This window comes from Schistocerca piceifrons, chromosome 9, assembly GCF_021461385.2.
Source record: "Schistocerca piceifrons isolate TAMUIC-IGC-003096 chromosome 9, iqSchPice1.1, whole genome shotgun sequence".
Taxonomy (NCBI): Eukaryota; Metazoa; Arthropoda; class Insecta; order Orthoptera; family Acrididae; genus Schistocerca; species Schistocerca piceifrons.
Genome location: NC_060146.1, coordinates 63,958,891 through 63,982,926, shown reverse-complemented (window position 1 = coordinate 63,982,926; position 24,036 = coordinate 63,958,891). Strand labels below are relative to the sequence as shown.

Sequence of the window (24,036 nt, the reverse complement as noted above, 5' to 3'; positions counted from 1 at the left end):
GGTCCCGAGCAGTCAGTCCACAGCCGAGTTTTAGATGAGAAACCTGTGTTGATTAGAACAACAACAATATTTCAACTTAACTGTGAAATAAGTGTTACACAGTTAGGCCGTGTGTTAAAACAGTGACAGTGTCTGCTCCATATGTAGCTTTCCATTCTTCAAGAACTGTGAACTTTGTGGTTAAGTTTTTACTGCTCATACATGTTCAACAAAAAACTATTGTAGCAGTACGTGGATGTTCACTTGCAACCAATTAATTAGGCTTATCGAAAGTTAAATAATAGTGCACTGGCCACATAACTGTGTATTATTGGGGGTTTTTGAATAGTGAAAGTAAAAGACTGTGAAACACAACTGTGCATCTATCGGTTACATCATTTACAGTAGACAGTATTGCACTTCCACCCCGTACTTTTTCAGCCAGTATGTTGACACCGAGGACAATCAACGAAGAAATAAAGAAGGCGAACTGTCACAAGTAGGAATCATTGTATTTTTACTGGATAGTATGAGGGTGGTTCAGAAAGTAACCTCCATTCGGCTGTGAATAAAAAACTTGCACTAAATGCTGTAGAAAGAGAACCACAGATAATAATGACATCAAGTTTGAACAGCATATTACTGACACGGAGGAAACGCTGCAACAAGAAAAACTGGACAAAAATTTGACCAACAGATGGTGCTGTAGGTGTCAGAATATGCATACCAGCAGATGCACAGCACACAGTTGTTCCTCAGTTAATGTTCGAGACACCCAGCACGCTTTGGTGTACATGAACACTGGCCACCTGACCAGGTCAATAATTGAGTCAGCATCTTCACAGTGCCAGCTTCTGCCATGAGACCACTACTGCTCCACCATCATCCTAATGAGACCACCTGCCAGAGTGTTCAGCCACAGCACCGATAGTCCAAGGGTCGAACTGAGGCCCTCTGAGCCACCAAGCTGCTGGGTGTTCACCAAAACAATGCAGGATATGATTCCCAAACATATAAATTCCTATCACCTACATGGACTGGGACAGGCATCCGACCCGTCCCAAGCGCACTCTAGCTCTTCTGAAAAACAGTATAGTTTTTATTCTCTTTTGTGTGTGCCTCTTGGCAACTGAACGCCTCCGCTGTTCAGTGAGTGGTCTCTTTTACTCAAGGTAAAAATTAAATATATATTTTTGCTCTCTCTCTCTCTCTCTCTCTCTCTCTCTCTCTCTCTCTCTCTCTCTCTCTCACACACACACACACACACACACACACATACACACACAATCACTTTTTTACAATGATAAAACTGTTATAGGAACATAAGTACACAGAACACACATTACAATTGGTTTTGTGCACTAAGTCACTACTTTGAAATAATTGCTGTTTTTCCTGATTCACTACTCAGCTGATTTTCAATTTCTAACACATTATCTACCTTCACAAATATGCAGGGTGAACCAGAACTCCAATGATGACATTTCAGAGCCTGTTGAGTGGTGTTTTCTGAATATCTTGGTATAAGGGACTCATGCAGAGTAATAATATAATTATTACAGAGTAATAACATAATTAGGATTTTTTTCACTTTGTTACCCCATTTACATTTGTTTCTGTGAAAATATCTTCACAACAGTGAAGAAACTTGTAATAAAAAATTACCAAGACTTAAAATACAGAACACAGCCCAATGCACAAATCCTTATGCGCTGTGACACCGTTCCTGTCACTGGGGGAACAGCTCAGTAAAACACTGTCGTGCCACTCTTCCACAGCATTCAGCGATTCCACACACAAGGAGCATTACGGACAACTTTCCACCAGTAAATTTACCCATACTGCTGTGTTTAACGTACAACTAACACTGCTGGAAAAACACACCCAAGACAGAATAGAGCAGTACTGAGATAAGCACAAGGATGATGTGGGCATTACCATTGTCGACAGCCAGTAATGTAAATGAATGAAACAAGTTCATTTCCCAACAAGGCACGGCAACCCATACTGTCACATCTGCACTGATGTGCAGGTAATTTCACTGCAATGCAGATGCGAAGATAACTGCGGTAAGAGATTGCATGAAATGCGATTACTTTGTGACGAGCCACGAGAGACCACAGGTCCTTTCTACCAAAATACTCAGAAAATATCCCCGAACAACTACTGAAATTTTGTCAGTGGAGTTCTCGTTCATTCTGTACAGTAACTCCTGTCAACGCACACTATGCACAGTAAGGACTGATGCTCACATTTTTCTAATTTAATTCCCTAAGTTAGGAATAAATGTTTTCAGAAGAATAACAACATACACCTCAATGGTGAATTAAATTTAATCTATGAAAATGTAATTAATTTGGTTACCTGATCAGCTTCCAAGCAATGTTGTAACTTCTTAACTGCTGCAAGTTCAATTTCACCTCCTTCCTCGAGAGGCCGATTCTCCACCTGTTGGGTGGAGGCTACATTTAACAGTAACATTGGTAAATTTCATCTAGGTTAAAGAAAAAACTTATTCACTAACATAAATGTTGTGCAAATAGAACTAGATGTGATTAGAAAGTGCACTCAATGAAAACTGAAATTAGAAACTGGCTATGCTTGTGGGTTTTGTAACTTCCTACTAACACATGTTGATGCTGACATTTGTTCTCAGTTACAATGAGGTGAGAAAAGTAATGGGATACCTCCTACCATCGGGTCGGACCTCCTCTTGCCCGGCTTAGTGCAGCAGTTCGGTGTGGCACGGACCCGACAAGTCGTCACAATTCCCCTGCAGAAATACAGAGCCGTGCTGCACCTATAGCCAACCATAATTGCTAAAGTGTTGCTGGTGCAGAATTTCATGCACAGACTGACCTCTCCAATATGTTCCGTAAGTGCTCGAAGGGATTCATGTCAGGCATTCTGGATGGTCACATCATTTGCTCGAACTGTCCAGAATGTTCTTCAAATAAAACATGATGAACTGTGGCCTGGTGACATGATGCATTGTCATCCACAGGAATTTCATCACTGTTTGGGAACATGACATCCTTGAATGGCTGCAAATTTCCTCCAAGTCTCCCAGTAGCTGAACGTAACCATTTCCACTCAATGATCAGTTCAGTTTGACCAGAGGACCCAGTCCATTCCATGTAGACACAGCTGCCACCATGTTGCACAGTGCCTTGTTGACAACTCAGATCCACGGCTTCGTGTAGTCTGCACCACACTCGAACCTTACCATTTGCTCTTATCAACTGAAATCGGAGCTCAACTGACCAGGTTACAGTTTTCCACCATTCATCTAAGGTCCAACTGATGTGGTCACTGCCCCCGGAAAGACGCTGCAGGCAATGTCCTGCTGTTAGCAAAGACACTTGCATTGGTCGTCTGCTGCCACAGACCTTAATGCCTTACTTTTCCAGCACTGTCCCAATGGATACATTCGTTGTACATCCCACATTTTGATTTCTGTAGTTATTTTGTGCAGTGTTGCTTGTCTGTTAGCACCGACAACTCTCTGCTAACGCATCTGCTCTCGGTCGTTAAGTGAAGGCTGTCGGCCACTGGTTGTCCGTGAGAGATAATGCCTGGAATTTGGTATTCTTGGCACACTCTTGACACTGTGGATTTTGGAATATTGAATACCCTAATGATTTCCAACCCTAACGACTCCCAAAACAGAATGTCCCGTGCATCTAGCACCGCTTTCTAAGTCTGTTAATTCCTGTCATGCGGCGATAACAATAACCTTTTCACATGAACTACGCGAGTATAAATGCTGGTTCCACCAATGCACTGCTCTTTTATACCTTGTGTATGTGATACTGTGCCGTCTGTATATGTGTATATTTTGCATGACTTTTGTCATCTCAATGTGTGTCTCCACTCAATGTAAATGACTCTACTCACTGTAAACAGTGAATTCAGGGAAAAGAATGACCAACTGGCTCGAAAGATCAGAATAAACAAAGACAAAAATTAACTGGGAAATTCACACAGTGAGTTAAGTACTACAGGAAAACTATTTTTAAGCTCTACGCTTAAGATTTGACAACTAGGATTTCAGTATGATCTAATCTGAAGTCTTTAGCAGTTCAACAACCTTCAAACCAATCAGAAGCAAACCATTTATTGATGTGTAAAGGAGGAGGTAGAGGATGAGTTCATCAGACACAGAGTTTAAGCTCAGATCGGAGGAGGAAACTGGATGTGACCTGTCTGAAGGAATCATCCTATCATTCGCCTTGAGTGATTTAGCAAAGTTCAGGGTAAAACCAGGGCAGCCAAATGAACCGCCATCCTCCCAAAAGCGAGACCAGCATCTTAAAACGGTAGCACCTTTTTGGACCTCAGATTTCTGTGTTTGCGATTCTGAAATGCATGATTTCACTCTGACAATGGTTGACAGTGCAACTCAAATATTACATTCCTGGATCCAAGAAATCCACCAGCTTTTAATCTCTCTGAAGCTTTCAGTTCACACAGAGTAAAATATTCATTTCAAAAACAACTGTTAGGCTGTGGCTGAGCCATTTTCTGTAGCTGGCATTCTAGTCTTGCAGATATCCAAAAGTTTGGGTACTGTGAGAGGAAGGTAATCTGTGAGGACATGTCATGGGTCACAAGCCGTGCCTGGAAAGCTCAATCAGTAATAGCAGTGCCCGCAAAATGTAAGGTTCTGAGTTCAAGTCCATGCTAGCAAATGGTTTTAATCTGCCAGAAAGTTTCAGACAATTTTCATTTGAACTGTTTCCTGCTCTATTTTATCTGCAATGGGGTCCACAGCCAACACCAATTTTCTGAAAGACAACAATATCCTCCAGTGCCTGGCATTTATTGGATAAAAATATTCATTTACTTTTCATTCATCATGACACAAGCAATTCAGAGGTATGCTGCTAGTTTTGTTGACCAATACGCAAGTATTACAGAGATGATCCAATAACTCAAAAGCAAAGCCTTTTAGGGAAGACAATGGTCTTTTGGTAAAACGCCATTCAAGAAAATTTAGAGAGCCGCCTGACTGCAGAACGATTCTACTGCTGTAAAAATACATACTGTGTAAGAACCACAAATACAAGATATGAGAAATTTGGACCTGTACAGAGGCATTCTGAGAGTCTTTTTCCTTCACTCAATTTACAAGTGGAGAAGCAGAGGGAACGACTGTAGTCTGTTCAAAATTACTTTAGGACTGACACTTCGCAGGAGCACATGGAGGCACAGAGCAGAACTGACATGTCCAGAATGCAATACAAGCATAATCACACATTTCATTCAACTCACTCAAAATCATAAATTATTCAAGGTATAAATATGAAACTATCATCAATTTGTTCTGGAAGAGTTACACTATGTTTTGATTTCAGTTTTACCTCCAGACACTTTTACAAAAATTAATTTTCTGACAACATTACCAAATTTTCAACATACGAGAAACTGTTTTGCTATTGAAGTTAGAAGACATTATGCAAACAAAATCTTACGACTACATCAGATTTTCGCGTGTTCCAAATAAGGACTCCATTGGAGATCTCTAATGCAAAATAATTTGAGTTAAATACGACGCATAATGCTTTGCTTGCACACCGAGTACTAATCAACAGCCCATACAGTTTCATTAAGGGAAATAGATCACTAGGTTTGTAATGAACCTATTACCAATTTCTCTCATCCGCCTCTTATTTCTGACACAACAAAATATAAGATTATGTGGGTTTATCAATTTGAGAAAACCAATCTTACATAGGTCAACTCATATTTTGAGAAGGAACAAAAGTGATTAAAAAGAAAAAAAGAAAGAAAGAAAAAGAAATAAAAACGCAGTGCCTCAGTACTGCAGCAATCACACTGTAAACAGTACTATTTATTTTGTGTGATAAAGAGTGAATTCCCAAGATGAACTTCATTTGTAATTAGTTGCAAATAAAACCTTCTTATTACAATTTTAAAACTTACAACAATATAATTTTGTTACATAGCTAATTACAACTGTAAATTGTGTACTCCAAAAATGCAGCTGAGTCCAACAGTGCTCCATTTCTCTAGCGATAATGGAAAAATTCCAGACATCCCTTATCCTATGATGGATACCTGAAATATCACTATCACTGTTACTGTTGAAGAAAGATTAAGGAAAGGCAAACCTACGTTTCTAGCATTTGTAGACTTAGAGAAAGCTTTTGACAATGTTGACTGGAATACTCTCTTTCAAATTCTAAAGGTGGCAGGGGTAAAATACAGGGAGCGAGAGGCTATTTACAATTTGTACAGAAACCAGATGGCAGTTATAAGAGTCGAGGGACATGAAAGGGAAGCAGTGGTTGGGAAGGGAGTAAGACAGGGTTGTAGCCTCTCCCCGATGTTGTTCAATCTGTATATTGAGCAAGCAGTAAAGGAAACAAAAGAAAAATTCGGAGTAGGTATTAAAATTCATGGAGAAGAAATAAAAACTTTGAGGTTTGCCGATGACATTGTAATTCTGTCAGAGACAGCAAAGGACTTGGAAGAGCAGTTGAATGGAATGGACAGTGTCTTGAAAGGAGGATATAAGATGAACATCAACAAAAGCAAAACAAGGATAATGGAATGTAGTCTAATTAAGTCGGGTGATGCTGAGGGAATTAGATTAGGAAATGAGGCACTTAAAGTAGTAAAGGAGTTTTGCTATTTGGGGAGCAAAATAACTGATGATGGTCGAAGTAGAGAGGATATAAAATGTAGGCTGGCAATGGCAAGGAAAGCATTTCTGAAGAAGAGAAATTTGTTAACATCCAGTATTGATTTAAGTGTCAGGAAGTCATTTCTGAAAGTATTCGTATGGAGTGTAGCCATGTATGGAAGTGAAACATGGACGATTAATAGTTTGGACAAGAAGAGAATAGAAGCTTTCGAAATGTGGTGCTACAGAAGAATGCTGAAGATTAGATGGGTAGATCACATAACTAATGAGGAAGTATTGAATAGGATTGGGGAGAAGAGAAGTTTGTGGCACAACTTGACCAGAAGAAGGGATCGGTTGGTAGGACATGTTCTGAGGCATCAAGGGATCACCAATTTAGTATTGGAGGGCAGCGTGGAGGGTAAAAATCGTAGATGGAGACCAAGAGATGAATACACTAAACAGATTCAGAAGGATGTAGGTTGCAGTAGGTACTGGGAGATGAAAAAGCTTGCACAGGATAGAGTAGCATGGAGAGCTGCATCAAACCAGTCTCAGGACTGAAGACCACAACAACAACAACATCTCCTCCACTGAAGTTTTCAAAACAGCTTCATTCTGCCAGCTCTTTTCATAATGCTCTGCAGATGATTGGCAGCTTTTTTTCCAGTCTTCAGTGGTGTTGTTCCTAACAGCTTCTTTTGTGAGTGCTTCAACTGCAGAGGGTAAATTTATTATTATTCCTGGCAATTTAACGTTTACTTTGGGCCCATATTAACACTATTGGGTTGAAATGGCAGTGGTAAGGTAGTAGCCTAATGATTGTACACCCATATGTTTTTACCAGTTCATCAATTTTGTACATGGACAACTGTGGTTTATGGAGAGAGATTTTTTTTTCTATAAGCTCCACCTTTTGAAAGTTATTACTTACATCAATGTTATGACACTGACGTCAGACAGTCATTTTTTTCTCCTGCTTTGCCACAGTAAGTGCCTTGTCAACAACAGCTGAATGATAAGGAACATTATCTACAATTATTGACGGTTTTCCCGGATTTTGTATGAGTGATTCTGCAAACAAATTCATCAATTTAAGGTGGTTCGTATCTTCACACACTCTCCAGTACTCTTTGATTTAAAAAGCAGGGGATTGGTTGGGAGAAAACCTTTCCAGATGCCTGCATGAAGGAGAATAAATCCATCCCATTTGCCAGAAGGCATTTCCAGTGTTCCTTTAATTGTGTCGTCTGTCTGTGCATGCTTGACAAAGTGACCACAACTGAGTCAGCTTTCATCAAGCCACAACTTTGTCAATATTCACATTACGGATCTACCTTAAAATCTGGCATCGCCACGCAGCTATATCCGACACCGCCATCAACAGTTTATGGCCACGGAAATATCCATAGTGAAAAACTGTGAATAACTATGTGTAGCTACCTTGTAAAAGTTCTGACATCTTAAGTGTGACCAATAACTTGCCTAGTGTCAGATGTTCCTTTCTGAATTAATAATCATAAACATATATGAAGACAGTAACTGTTCTCGAAAGAACAGAATACTGTTGATGACCATGCAGCTTTTTCCCTGGATTAAATGATGACTAACTGAAACCCTCAGCTGCCGACAGGTGTTGTTGATATACCTCGATGTGGAGAGCTGAAACTGTGTGCCCCGACCGGGACTCGAACACAGGATCTCCTGCTTACATGGCAGACGCTCTATCCATCTGAGCCACCGAAGGACACAGACGAATAGCACGACTGCAGGGACGTATCCCTTGCGGTGGCTCAGATGGATAGAGCGTCTGTAAGCAGGAGATCCCGGGTTCGAGTCCCGGTCGGGGCACACATTTTCAGGTCTCCACATCGAGGTATATCAACAACACCTGTCGGCAGCTGAGGGTTTCAGTTAGTCGTCATTTAATCATAAACATGATGACAAATCACATCCTCCTTACATAAATAGATATTAGTAATTCACTTATCCATACATCTTTTCTCCGGGATTTTAAATGTTGACATTTCTCCAGCTTCCTTTCATTTCTTGAACATTTGCTACCCAGTCTTCATACCAGTGCTTTTGTTTACATTCAAAGCTGTAGCAGTTCTACCTATTACCTTATCGATGGAGAACAGCGGACCACCACTACGTTTTTTTCAGTCTGAAAGTAGGCACATAACACACAAACTATGTCTCTTGATTGTCCTCATTTGCCAATCCCCTGGCCAAGGGAGCATCCAATGTTTCCACTTTCAATTGACTTCCTGCTGACATTGTTCAACTCTAAATTCAATTGAAAATCCTTAAAGAGCAATGGCAGATTATCACAGCAATTACTAAATATAGTTTAAAAATACTGTAAGGCTGCTCAAAAATATTCATAGATGTTTTTTGAATTTCTTTACTGTTTCTTGTAAAGACATTGCAGGATTATCTCATCATCTGATGACCTGATAAATAAAAAAAATTCCTTTGTACATATGGTAGGCAGTACGAGTGTCTCATACTGCTCATTACATTAAGACAATTGAGAGTAATAAAATGTGAATCTCCGATACATACCATACAGTACATATGTACAACACGACTTTAATATACCAGCCATGTATTGTCAACTGAAGCTTAAGCTTAGCTTAATGCCAACAAACTGCAGTGTCAAGGGACTTTTTGGTGTGGAAGGGATGGCTGCTGTCAAAATCCAGGTACAGTTAGTGGTTAGTGGCTTTAATGTGGACAGAGTTGTGGATAGAAACATCAGAGAGGAGGAGGTCAACATCCAGGAAGGTGATATGCTGAGTTTTGGTGGACCAGGGGAAGTGGCTGGGAGAGAAAGTGTTGAGGTTGTGAAGGAATGAAGACAGGGTGTCATGGTCCTGAATCTAGATCATGAATATATCACTAATGAATCTGAACCAGACTAGGGGTTTGGAATTTTGGAATGCTAGTAATGTCTCCTCTAGATGGCCCATTAATGGGGTTGGCACAGGAGGGTGCCCTGTAGGTGCCCCCTCCTCTCCCACCCGCTTCACCTGGTACTCATCAACCCAGCATGTGACCACCCTAGACGTTGACCACCTCCTCTTTGATGGCTCCATCCACACCTCTGTCCACATTAAACCCATGAACTACAAATATTATTACCTGCAGTTTGACAGCTCTCATCCCCTTCACATCAATAAATGCCCCCCTTAGAGCCTGACCACCTGGGGATAGCGTAACTGCAGTGACAAGGACTCCCTTGCCCATTATGCTGAGGGTCTCACCAAGATCTTCACAAACAGGCACTATCACCCAGACCTACAAACAGATACCCTGTGCCATTTTGCACACGCCCAGGAACCAGCCACAAAGGAGTGCCCTCTTCATCACCCAGTACCACCCCAGACTGAAACAACTAAACCGTATCCTTCACCTACCATCATACCCTGGAATGAGGGACATCCTACTTCAGATCCTTCCCACTCCTCCTGCAGTGGTGTCAATCACCTATCCAACTTCCACAACATCCTCGTCCATTCCAAACCCTTGCCACAAGGACCATATCCCTGAGGAAGAACCAGGTGCAAGACCAGCACAATCCATCCACAAAGCACTTCATATTCCAGTCCCATCACAGGCTTATCCTACCCCATCAAGGTCCGTGCGACCTGTAAAAGCAGGCATGTCATATACCAAGCCTGCTGTAATCATTGCACCAAAACCAGCTGTACGCCAGTATCAATGGTCACCACCAGTCAGTGGCCAGGAGAAAAGTAGAGCACTCTGTGACAAAATGTGCAGCTAAACATAACATGCTCGATTTCAATGGTTGCTTTACTACCCGAGCCATCTAGATCCTCCCCTCTACCACCAGCTTTTCCGAACTGCACAGATGGGAGTCATCCTCACAACACATTCTCTGCTCTCATAATTATCCCAGCCTCAACCTACTGTAAGATATTGTTCCCACACCCTCCACCCAACAGTTTCCACCCTCTGTGTCCTTCACCTTCTCCCCATTCTTGTCTCCCACCCTCTTTGTGTGCTGCCCTCTGCCAATGCACCAGCCCATCTTTCCTCACACCTCTCCTTTTTCGCTCTGTTTTCCCCACCTCCCTGCCCCACAACATCCCAATGCTGTGCCTATTGGCAGTCTAGTCCCTGCACACTCTGCCAGACAGTACTACTCTCTCCCTCAACCTGTACACTGCTATCCCTTCCCCATCTCTGCCCCATCCAGACTGCTGCTTACATTCCATGTGACAGCTGCATTCTGGTCCAAGCTGCTGGAGATGGTGGTCATGTGTGCCTGAGGTGTGCTTGTGCTTGTGTGTGTGTGTGTGTGTGTGTGTGTGTGTGTGTGTGTGTGTGTGTTTCTCTTTTGATGAAGGTTGTGGTCGAAAGTTTTATGTAAGTGCCTTTTAATTGTGCCTGTCTGCAACTTAACAGGTCATCTTTATGGTAGGTAGTAATCATCTTTTCCTACATTGTCAAGAAGTAGTTCTACAGAATGAGTATAATGACTCCACTCACAAACTTTTAAATCAATCCAGATATGCTACAATTCAGAATTTTAATTTTTAAGAAAAAGATAATTTCTGAAAATAAAACACATTTGTTTTCTTATTTTATTTTTCCAGTAGATCCAGGACACAATGGGTATCATTAGAAGACTTCCATTATATTTATGATTTATATAGCATTTATTGTTTAATATCCACTAAAGGCATGGATTTTGGTGAAAATGTGAACCTCTAAATTTGTCACACACTACAGCCCGAGATGTTAGGCAGACTCCATCTTATCATAATTGAGGAGCCTTATTGCAAAAGTTGATAAAACTGTCCAAAATTTAGATTTTTGTAGTTGCAAATCAAGCTTGTTACTATGCATGACTTGCTGAAATGGCTTCATCAAATGCCAATATTTGCTGTTGTAAGCCACAAGTTTTTGCAAAACTCGGTATTTGCTCTCAGCCAGTTAAAGCAAAACTCAATTAACACAAACTGTGCTTTGCTTCTGAGAGACCTGAAGCAAGAAAAGCAATACAGAACATGACTGACAATAATAAAGTGACAGTGTTTTCTGCAAAAGAAGAAAAATGCAACATAAACTGTAGGCAAGCACTTGCTGCCAGAAGTGACAATACAAATAAATTAGCATGTACACAACAACATTAACTCTTGGTTATTGCACAGTTCAACCCAGGTTTGTCAGCTAGGAGGGACATCAAGAAAGAAGCAAAACGGGAGAGTACTGTTTTGATCAAGTACAGCATAAGGAAAGAAGTTCACCAGATAGTATCCGTATGTGCTGCAACATTTCAAGCAACATCAGAGATATGCACAAACACATTCTCAAAATGAGCAAGATCTAGTGAAAAAGAATCAATTAATAAAAAACCACAGGCTGCACCAACTGTGTGCAAAAAAAGTTTTCGACAATAATGAAGGCAGAAAATCCAAATGTGGTTAAAGAATGTTTCGATATACAACAGACTCGGCTAATACCAAACCTCTCAGGTAGATGAAGTAATCTGTTCAAGACAGGTTTCGCTACACAATTTGTGCATTTTGATTCATTCCCGAGCACAGACAAAGGAGGGGATTGCTTTTTATATTTGGCTGGAAACAGAAGGACCAAAAGGATGCAACAAAGTAGTCTCTGCTCTATTGGATTTTCTCATAAATTGAGAGGTGCCCCAGCCAGGAAATGATCCATTTTTTTCCAACTCCTGTACCAGTCAAAATTAAAAATGTGTTATGATGTGCACACTAATGGTCTTCATGGAAGAAAGCAGATAATTTAATGGACTGGTACATATTCCTCTATTTGTGATCACAGCTATAATCCTGACAGTGTGATTGGTAGAATGGATAATGACTACCAGAGAAAGGAAGATATTCTTCACCCGGCTTAAAGCTATAAAATGATGGAACAACTTGGCATAGTCAAAATACTAAGATAAGATTGTGAAACAGTGGATCTCAAGTTTAATGCACTGAAAGCCGTATGATCAAAGATGCATTTCAAAATAACTGCTCACAGAGTGATGGCTTAAGAAAAGTCTAAGAAGGAGGTATTGTTGTCAGTATTGGACACTTACGTTGAGATACAAAAATTCAGAAACTGCAATGAATAAATGAGGAAAGCAGCCACCTTCAAAACAAGAACATCATCAGCAAGGAAAAGAAAAAGTATGTCTTAAAACTTATGAGGCATTTTAACACACCAGAAGGAGTAGTGGATTTTTATAAGAATATTGCTGAAAGGGACCAGTACAATTCCAGTTTAGTATTGTGGTAGCCAGTATTTTGTATCACAATTCAATAGGATTTTTGCTTTGTTGCACTTTTGCTTATAAACATTTGTGAAAAAGTAAGAGCCGAGTCAAACAATGGAAAATCCAGGACAGAATGTAAGAATATTATGAAAAGGATAGTTGCTACTCGTCATATAGCGGAGATGATGAGTCGCAGATAGGCACACCAAAAAGACTGTCGGAAAGGTCGCAATCCTTTTCATAATACTGTGATGAGATTAAAGTGTTATATTGAAGTACAGTATTGGATTTCTGTGCAAAATTAACGATAAAGTAGCTTTCTTCATAATTAATGTTAAAGATAGAAAATAAATGGGGGAAAAATCTACTTGAATGGTTAACATTAACAAAACTTTTAACTTTGCATTTATCGACTTCTGAAAAAACATGGAAACTTTATCCCTCAGTTCTGAAATCATCTTCTTTGACTTACTGCCCTTATCTTGCATGGGCTGCAGGGTCAGCACTGTTAAGTACGGATTTGGCATGCTTAATTTTAAGGGGTGGCCGGATACCCTTCCTGCCGCCACCTCATACCCCCTGGGGCGGAATGAGTATACCCCAGCTGTCTACGTCTAGTGTAAGTCACGAAACAGTGTGAGTGTGTGTCAAATGTTTGTGAGTCGTGGAACTGATGCGGGACATGGGGATAATCCTGGTATTCACCGAGGGGGATGTGGAAAACCAGCTAAAAACCACATCCAGCCTGGCCGGCACACCGGCCCTCGTCATTAATCCACCGGTCGAATTCGATCCGGGTTCGGCACGCCTACCTGAGTCCAGGAAGCAGCGCATTAGCGCTCTTGGCTAACCTGGCAGTTTCCCCTCAGTTCTGAAATAATGAATTAAAATTTTAGAAAAGTAAAACACACAACTAGAAACATGCCTACTAGAGCTGTGTAAATGTTAAATTATCTTGTTTATGTATTTAAAAAATATGTTTCCTAAGAAGTTTACAATTTTGTGTTTATCAAGTTTTGAAAAATGCTCCTCAATTATTCTCACACTGATGTGCCGTTTAATAAAGCTTGCACCAGAATTAAGACTGCACAAAACCTTCTCCACATTAGTTTGCACGCATCAAGAAGTGTTAACAAGCCAATGAGTGAGAATGAGGAGTTCCACCACACACCCAATCTGCTGCAGGAATCAGTCCCAGGACAACTTCTTCTTCCTCCATATGTGCCTTGCTGCTATACTTCACTGGAGATTTTGCCCTTATTTCCTGAAACATAAACCGATAACAATTAACTGAAGCAGTATGTAATATATAGGAGGTTCTCTCTTTTTACAAGCCACACATCAGATTTCCAAGCACATAATATATAGTTTTTATTTTCTTAACATTTAAAGTGTCCTAAACCATGGAAGACTGAACAATGTCAGAAGGTGACTTCACGGACTGCCTCACCTTCAATTTTTTTCATACTTGTCTCATTTGGGGCTCAGATGATTTCTGACTGCTGTTAAGTGCAAAATATTAGCTTATTAACATAATCAATGGTAGCTGAATGTGTAACATAACAAACTATGGGATCTCGAGGTAGGAAAATCAATAATGTAGGAAAAGATAGATCGCTTCGTACTGTAAAGATAACATGCTTAGTTGCAGACAGGTACAATTAAAAGAAATTTACACATATGCTTTCTGCCACAGCCTTCATCAGAAGAAGATAAACACACAGCTTTCATTCACACAAGCAACACACCTCATGCACACACGACTGTCAACTCTCGCAGCTTGGACCACAATGCTGTTTGAGTTGGTGGTTATGCGTGTGTGAGGTGTACTTGCTTGTGTGAATGAATGTTATGTGTTTTTTTTTCTGATGAAGGCTCTGGCTAAACACTTATGTGTAAGTGTCTCTTAATCGTGCCTGTCTGCAACTTAGCATGGTATCTTTATGGTAAGTAACAATCTATCTTTTCCTACTGTTAACATAGCAGGCTAGTTATCATAAAGCTCATCGTTCTAATCTCAGCTGTGGCAATGCACATGAGGCGGACAATAATATGAAAACAGCATGAAGAATCCATGCCTGAATGCAAATGCAGATGCTAGATGAGCGTGCAGGATACACTGTTGTATTTCACCATGAGCAGCACCTGTGCAGTGTCCTCAAAACATTGCACATGTCAGCTGAGGTCAGTATAGTGTTCTGTGTAGTTCTGAGTGCATTATTTGAAGCCGTGTGAATTCGAATGTGGAAAAATTGTTGGTGCGCATATGGTGTGTGCTTCCATAACCACAGCATCCAAAGTGCTTGGTGTTTCAAGAAGCACCAATCGAAGATTTATACAGCATACAGGAACAGCAGAAAAATATTGTATGCTAAGACACAACATGAATGAAAGTGTGTGATACAACAAACTATCACGGAAGAGGATTCTGACAAAAAATAACATGACAAAAGCTGCAAAAGTCACTACAGAAGTGAATGTCACATTCACAAACCCTATCAGCACAAAACAACACAAAGGGAGCTCCGTAAGCAGGGAACTGCAGGCTAGAATCCCAGAACCACAAGTAATGCAAATTGCCGTAACAGGAAAACAAGGTGCCGAAGCCACAAAACCTGGACTACAAAGCAATGGAAAAAAGTCATTTGATAAGGCGAGTCTTCTTTCACACCATTCTCCAATTTTGTCCGTGTTTACATTCTAAGAGTGAAACATGGCAGGGGTTTGGTGAACATGTGGGCAACCATAATGTAGTATTCCACAGGTGCCATAGTTACTATGCAAGGTCACATTACTGCCAAATATTATGTCATTTTTGCTGATCAGATCCATCCCAATGAACAATATTTGTTCTTCAATGGTGATGCTGTGAACCGTGATAACAAGGCCCCTGTTCACACAGATCGCATCATGCAGGATTGGTTTTGTGTGCATGAGGATAAACTGTCATGTCTCTCCTGGCCTTTACAGGTGCCAAATCTCAATACTATTTAGCCTTTCTGGTCTACTTTGGAGAGAAGAGTGTGCGATTGCTGTCCACCTCCAGTATAGTTACCTGTACTTGCCAATATTTTGCAGGGAGAGTGGTATATGTATTTATCCATTCTGAAATGACTGGAAACCATTTTATACACCAAAAGATTTCCTACACTGCATCAGACATGGCAATGTACATATAGTGTTTTCGGTGCTTTCATATTTTTGCCCCGCCCTTATATGTCTTCATATTCATTCACAAATGGGAAAGTTAATTAACAAATATCAAAGCATAATTTTTTACTAAAAATAACATTTTTATTTTTAGTTACTATCAGATGAAAATACAAGTATGCATTTAATTACAATTCTGTACAAAAATGTGAAACATCAAATTGAAATTGAAATGTGTTTTTAATTCTAGAGACTGAACAGTATTATTGACATATAATATTTTTTCATTCTTTCACAATAAATGTGGAATTCAAATAAAAGTACAAACAAAGAGTTGCAAACAATGAGACTTCAACCAACAATTTTAAAATTACCAGATTTTTATGTTACCCACTCAGCTACCGGTGAGTGGTATGAGCTCAAATGTTTTATACTTAACAGTAATTGGAAATTTTTATATCTTGATAGATGTTTTTTTTTTTTTAGAATTGTGTCTTATCACTAGGAAATTGAGGTCTCATAATGACCTTAAACTCCTCCAAGTATGAAGAAGATTGAAGAGGGCCAGTCTGTAAAGCTGACTAGAAGATGGAACTATCTTGGAATTTGGCCCACATTATGAGGAAAATTGAGAAAATAGATTCTGTTTGCATGAGGCACATGAAAGAATATATGCAGGGTACCTCACCTAACTCTGCCACCTCAAATATCTCTGGAACAACAGACATTCAAAAACGGTTTTTACCAGCATGAACATACGGCAGGACCTTAGGAAACCAAATACTATGTGAAATTTTAAAACATAAACAAATACTCCAGAATGAGATTTTCACTCTGCAGCAGAGTGTGCGCTGATATGAAACTTCCTGGCAGATTAAAACTGTGTGCCCGACCGAGACTCGAACTCGGGACCTTTGCCTTTCGCGGCCAAGTGCTCTACCATCTGAGCTACCGAAGCACGACTCACACCCGGTACTCACAACTTTACTTCTGCCAGTATCTCGTCTCCTACCTTCCAAACTTTACAGAAGCTCTCCTGCGAACCTTGCAGAACTACCATTCCTGAAAGAAAGGATACTGTGGAAACATGGCTTAGCCACAGCCTGGGGGATGTTTCCAGAGTGAGATTTTCACTCTGCAGTCGTGCTTTGGTAGCTCAGATGGTAGAGCACTTGCCCGCAAAAGGCAAAGGTTCCGAGTTCGAGTCTCGGTCAGGCACACAGTTTTAATCTGCCAGGAAGTTTCACATCAGCGCGCACTCCGCTGCAGAGTGAAAATCTCATTCTGGAAACATCCCCCAGGCTGTGGCTAAGCCATGTCTCCACAGTATCCTTTCTTTCAGGAGTGCTAGTTCTGCAAGGTTCGCAGGAGAGCTTCTGTAAAGTTTGGAAGGTAGGAGACGAGATACTGGCAGAAGTAAAGCTGTGAGTACCGGGCGTGAGTCGTGCTTCGGTAGCTCAGATGGTAGAGCACTTGCCCGCAAAAGGCAAAGGTCCCGAGTTCGAGTCTCGGTCGGGCACACAGTTTTAATCTGCCAGGAAGTTTCATATCACCTCCCAAGGTGGTATTCCACCACCCACCGAACCTACACAATATGCTCATCCATTCCTACAGAACCCCTGCTCCCAGCTCTTTGCCTCATGGCTCATATCCCTGTAATAGACCTAGATGCAAGACCTGTCCGATATATCCTCCCACCACCACCTACTCTAGTCCGATCACAAACATCACATATCCCATCAAAGGTAGGGGTATTTGTGAAACCAGTCATCTGATCTACACAAAGTGTGGCCAAAAAACAACTAGACCACACTGTTGCTGAGCATGCCGCCCAACACGAAATTCTTCATTTCAATGACTGCTTCACAACCTGTGCCATCTGGATCCTTTCCACCAACACCTTTCTGAATTGAGTGCATGGGAACTCTCTCTGCAATAATTCTTTTGTTCAAGTAGCCCTCCTGACCTCAACCTTCGTTAGTCGCTGTCCTTACCCATCTAGCTCCTCCTCTGTTCCCATTCCAGCACTGCACAGCCCTCTCTTTCACCATCATGCACAGTCTTTTTACTTCTCTCCTTTTCCGCTTCTCTCTACCCCACCCTCACCCTCCATCTAACCTCCCAATTGCACCTAGCTACCCTAACCTCTCTCCACCTCGTGTGTTTGTGTGTGTTATGTCTATTTGCAACAAAGGCCTTGTTGGCCGAAAGCTCGACTCTGCTACATGGTGAGTAGCAACTATCCTTGTCATAATATTGTTACATTACATCATGGATTTTCCATTGTTTTATTTTGCCTGACAGCTTTTCTTCCATTCTGACCAACAGCTGTTTTCCTTTGTTACTATTTTTCAATGCATTTCTATATTCAATGTCCTTCCTTCTTACTCTTCTTTCCTGTGTTTCTCTTGCCGCCTCACAAACCACAATGTGCGCTCTACTTACGAGCCACACTGTATCAACCATCTCAGCCGTGTACAACAGACAGCTACAAGACCACACGGATTGTTGATGTAGCGTCTTATGTCCCACATTACTCCTGCCGATATCATTAACCCTATACCTTCAAATTGATCACTCTACCTGTGTCACTCTCCCGTATTTTCGTGCATCTTTCCTGTGCCACATGACCTTGCATCTCATCCTACCAACCGCCCCCCCCCCTCCTTCTCCTCTCTATTTCAGTTCGCACCTACTAATTTCACCTAATCCAGTCACCTCTGATGTCCCCCTTCTTCGCACTTATCTACCCACAGACCTGCAACCCACAGTAAAAATCTTTTTATTTATAATTTTTCTTTGATCTCTTTGTGGCTTCACTCCAATATCAGTCGGTTTTCGTCTTTCACTATCGACACATTCCCTCAGATTTCATCTAGTTTCCCCTTATTTCATCTGTTGCATCCATTTTGTGATTTTTCTCACATATTTGGGTGTTTCCTGCGAATTTTTCAGACATAATTCTATGTTGTTTATATATTTTTTGCATTATTGCCACCACCATGGATCCTTGCTCCTTCCACCTGCATCAATACACAAAAGAACCCTTATCCCTAGCCAGAACCCAGTCCCACATACCGTTCCTGCGTTGTTGCTCGTCTCATGGAATACCCTCAAATGGCCTTACCATCAAATTACCCATCTCCAGTTGCTACCCTCCCTTCCAAAATGACCTCCAAGTGTTCAGATTCTGCCAATCCTTAGCCCTCACCAACACAGTTCTGCAAAACCATATCAATCACGCCCAAACCTCCTTGCAATACCTTCTCTCCACCTGCAAAATTCTCTTACCCTCCAGGAACTAGACCAACATGCACAATGTCACCTCAAAAAACTGTCCACTGTGCTCACTTCCCTCTCCCACCTTGGACTACCACTGTCCACCACCTCTAGAACAACCTCCAAACCTCCCCCACATCCCCTCATAGCTGAAAAATCCCGCCTCACAGACCTACTATATTTACTCTACTCTCCAAAACTCCCTTCCACCACCACACAGAATCCAGAACCAGACACGAAACATAGTCATGAACCTTTCCTCCAAAAGCCTTAGCCCCATAGAAATATCAGTCCCTTCAAAAGACCTCACCTTTTGCCCCACTCCCAGATTCAATTGTACAGGATTTGTTAAGGATCTTCTCTCCTTCTCCTGGTCCCTACACTTTTTCATCACCAAACCTACCAATCAGACTCAACCAAAGGGCATTGTTGAACCCTGCCTCCATCCAACTGTGATCCACCCCCACTGCCCCCAAATCTCCCCTGTAACTTTCCAGAATTTCTTAACCTTGAATGTTTCCTCACCATCATACTCAAATCCTTCAACATGCAAACTAACCTTACATCTGCAAAAAGAACTGCAATCCACCACCTACAAACTGATCCCAATCTTATAATCCTACCTGCTGACAAAGGCTCCACCACTGTTGTCTTGAAGTGCAAGAATACCTGGCAGAAAGACTCCACTAGCTATCAGATTCATCCGCCAACAAACCCTGCCCTGTTCTAGATACCCAGCAGGATATTCAGTCTCTTCTAAAATCTTTAGGCCCATCCCAGAACCTCTCCTCAGAGTCCATCTCTCTCCCCACCCCTACCACTTCCCACACTCCTACCTTCAACATGTTTCCTGAAGTCCGTAAACCCAACCACCCAGGATGCCCCACTGTTGCCAGTTACTGTGCCCCCAATGAAAGAATCTCTGCTCTCACAAACCAACACCTTCAGCCTATTACAGTGTGTTAACTGTAAGACGGCAGAGTTGTGCGGGGAGAGGAGGGAGCAAGCATTGGCTGGTGAGCAGAGAGGAGCCGTTGGGGGGGACAAGGCACGCCTACCAGTTGCAGTGCTGGCACTACAAATTGCGCGTCATGCTTACACGAAAGCAGACGAAAGGCTTGGAAGTAAAGCTCGCTTTAAATGTTGTTCATAAACGAAACTGAAATCGTCATGTACATTAAAATCAATATGTATATAAATGTCTTTAAATATGTCTGCTTGTGTCTGTATGTGTGGATGGATATGTGCGTGTGTGCGAGTGTATACCTGTCCTTTTTTCCCCCTAAGGTAAGTCTTTCCGCTCCCGGGATTGGAATGACTCCTTACCCTCTCCCTTAAAACCCACTTCCTTTCGTCTTCCCCTCTCCTTCCCTCTTTCCTGATGAGGCAACAGTTTGTTGCGAAAGCTTGAATTTTGTGTGTATGTTTGTGTTTGTTTGTGTGTCTATCGACCTGCCAGCGCTTTTGTTCGGTAAGTCACCTCATCTTTGTTTTTATATATAATTTTTCCCACGTGGAATGTTTCCTTCCATTATATTGATATGTATATAAATGAATGTATGTATGTTTGTCTACTATGCACTCACAAACCATTTATCCAATTGCAATGAAACCTTGGTGAGTTGTTCTCCGAACGCCCGAAAAGAGTTATGGACAATGTTTCAACAATTACGTCACTGTAGCATGCGTAGCGCAATTGATTAGGCAAAGGCTTGACATGCAGCGGACCCGGGTTCGACTCTCAGTGCTCGCAATTTTTATTTCATTCCCCGCAATGTTAAACTATTAATTATAAAGTTTAAATATACTTTAACAGGTCATATAGTATAAAAATGAAATATAAGGTAATTCGGGGCTCCTTCAAAGTGATCGCGGACAAAATATCTCAAATGGAAACTCACCTTTTCTTGCCAGGCGTTTGTGGTGATACACCAGGACGATTCTTGGAAAACTGTTAGAATCTTCCAATGCTACGCATGCTTTGTCCTGTGTACGTAGCAGCTCTCACCGAACATTTGTAAATGGGGTGAAGCAATTTTTTCTGCTCTCTTTCCCTTTCGCATCATTCAATCACACGCAATATAATTTTGCAAGCATCACTACGTAATACTGGTTTCCTTCTAACCGTAGGACTACCGGTAGGGTTATTGGCGACTCCTGAGATGGGCCAGCAACTGCCTCTTCACTCATTTTGATAATGTTCAGCACAACTGCTCAATAAAAACGGCGCAAAACAATAACAAAGCAGACGACAATGGCTACCTTGTACAACACAGTAAGCTACATAATGTTGGCAGCAGTCGAAACTGCGTGCCTACCGAAGCCTCCCGACGTTTACCGACTTCTACCGATTCAGGACTACGGAGAGGTCTGCCATCTAAAAGTTTACACACTGTACCTGCAACCTGCCTTCTCCACTGACTCTCCACAGTTCCTGTTCCTTTATCACACAGCGCTCTTCTTGCCACTACTGATGCAACCTCCCTTTACACTAGCATCTCCAATACCCATGGCCTTAGCACAATTAAACACTATCTTTCCTAATGCCCAACAGATTCCCAACCAACATCCTCCTTCCTAGTTGCCATGACCAACTATATCCTCACCCACAATTACTTCTCCTCTGAAGCCATTACCAACAAACAAATCCAGGGTACGGCTATGGGCATCCGCATGGCACCATCCTATGCAAAACTATTCAAGGGCCATCTAGAGGAATCCTTCGCAACACCCAGAATCCTAAATCCCTCACCTGGTTCATATTCAGTGATAGCATCTCTGTGATCTGGATCAAGAGTGAGCGCACCCTATCCACATTCCTCCAGAACATCAACACCTACTCCTACATTTGTTTCACCTGGACCTATGCAACCCAACAAGCCACCTTCATTGATGCTGACCTCTACCTCAAAGATGGCTACATCAGTACCTCTGTCCATATCAAACACCAGAAACACATCCACTTCAACAGCTGCCACCAATTCCATACCAGGAAGTCCCTTCCATACTGCCTAGCCACCTGTGGCCATTGCATCTGCAGTGACAAATGGCCCCTCTCAAAATACACGGAGGGTATCACGGTGGCCTTTACAGACCGTAATTACCCCGCCCCTCCCCCCACCCTCCCCCCAAGCTTGTTCAAAATCAGATCTTGCATGCCTTATCTTTCCGAAATTACATTCTCCGCCAGAGGCCCAACTACCCCTCATCGTAGCCTGAAATGAAAATTGTCCTACCCAAGGTGGTATTGCTCCCGCCCACACAATATCCTCGCCAATCCCTGCACAACCCCGCTCCCAACCCCTTGCCTCACAGCTCATATCCCTGTAATAGACTTTAATGCAAGACCTGTCCCGACATCCTCCCACCATCACCTACTCCAGTCCGGTCACAGACATCACCCTTCCCATCAAAGGAACCTGTGAACCAGTCATGCGACCTACAAGCTAAGCTGCAACCACTGTGCTGCATTCTAAATGACATGGGCATGACAACCAACAAGCTGTCAGTTCACATGAATGGCCACAGAGAAACAGTGGCCAAAAAACAACTAGACCACCCTGTTACTGAGCCCGACACAGCATTCTTCATTTCAATGAATGCATCACAAGCTGTGCCATCTGGATCCTTCCCACCAACAAAAGCTTTCCTGAATTACACACGTGGGGACTCTCCCTGCAATACTTCTAGCTCTTTCCCTGTTCCCACTCCAGCACATCCCCCTATTCCACCAACGCACCCGTGCTTCTTTTTACTCCTCTCCTTTTCTTCAAGCCCCCCCCCCCCCCTCCACCCTCTCTCTAGACCTATTGACTGCATCTAGCTGCCCTACCCTCTCTCCACCTCAACCCTGCATGGTGCCACAGCAGCACTTTACCACCCTTTCCCTGCTGTCCCTACTCCTCCTCCTTGCCCCAGCCTCTTTCTTACCCCCACCCAGTTGCCTCTCCCATCATGCAGTGCTGTTTGTAGTCTGGCTTCAGCTCCGAGAGACTGTGGTCATGTGCATGAGAGTTGCATTGTGTGTGTGTGTGTGTGTGTGTGTGTGTGTGTGTGTGTGTGTGTATTGTCTATTTTTGACAAATCCCTTGTTGTCTGAAAGTTTATTATGTGACAGTCTTTTTGTTGTGCCTCTCCGAGACTCAGCAGCTCCACTACATGAAGAGTAGCAACTATCCTTTTCATAATACTGTTACATTCCATCATGGATTTTCCATTGTCAGACAAAGTAATGCATATGATCAGGCAAGGATATGACATTCTGAAAAAAATAGAGTGGGGGGGGGGGGGGGGGTGTTAGGGAGGAAAATTTACAGAATATCATGAATTGATAATTATTGAAATTTTAAACAATATCCCTCATGTTTCATGAACAGTTCATGTACACATTCTTGGAGAACAAGAGAGGAAGACAATTATAAATAAAGGAGCTATGTATATAGACAAGCCATAAAAATATCAATGACTGAAAAGAAATTCCATGAGCAATAACTAAAAGAAATGAACAAAAAAAGAACATTGCTTAACAACACACAAAAGAGGAAAACTAAACTAGACACACAATTTGGCATAATGATTTATGAAGGACATCTTAGAAAGAAAAATTGGAGGAAGAAGAACTACAGCCAGCCAACAGAATACATAAATACATAACTCTTACATTATTTTTCAATTACGACATAAAATTTTATAGAAGATCCCTTCTTATGAA

At 41.8% G+C, this 24,036-nt stretch overlaps 1 protein-coding gene across 2 annotated transcripts in view; it reads right to left on the bottom strand.

The window, feature by feature from the left end:
- Positions 1–24,036, bottom strand: part of LOC124717073 — a 137,916-nt gene that overhangs the window by 92,372 nt on the left and 21,508 nt on the right. For both annotated transcript variants that reach the window (XM_047243757.1, XM_047243758.1), the window contains exons 3-4: positions 14,068–14,160; positions 2,344–2,427 (exon numbers count right to left, since the gene is read on the bottom strand). In XM_047243757.1, coding sequence (XP_047099713.1) covers positions 2,344–2,427; positions 14,068–14,115 — 132 coding nt within the window. In that variant the 5' untranslated portion in view covers positions 14,116–14,160. The remainder of the gene's footprint in view (positions 1–2,343; positions 2,428–14,067; positions 14,161–24,036) is intronic.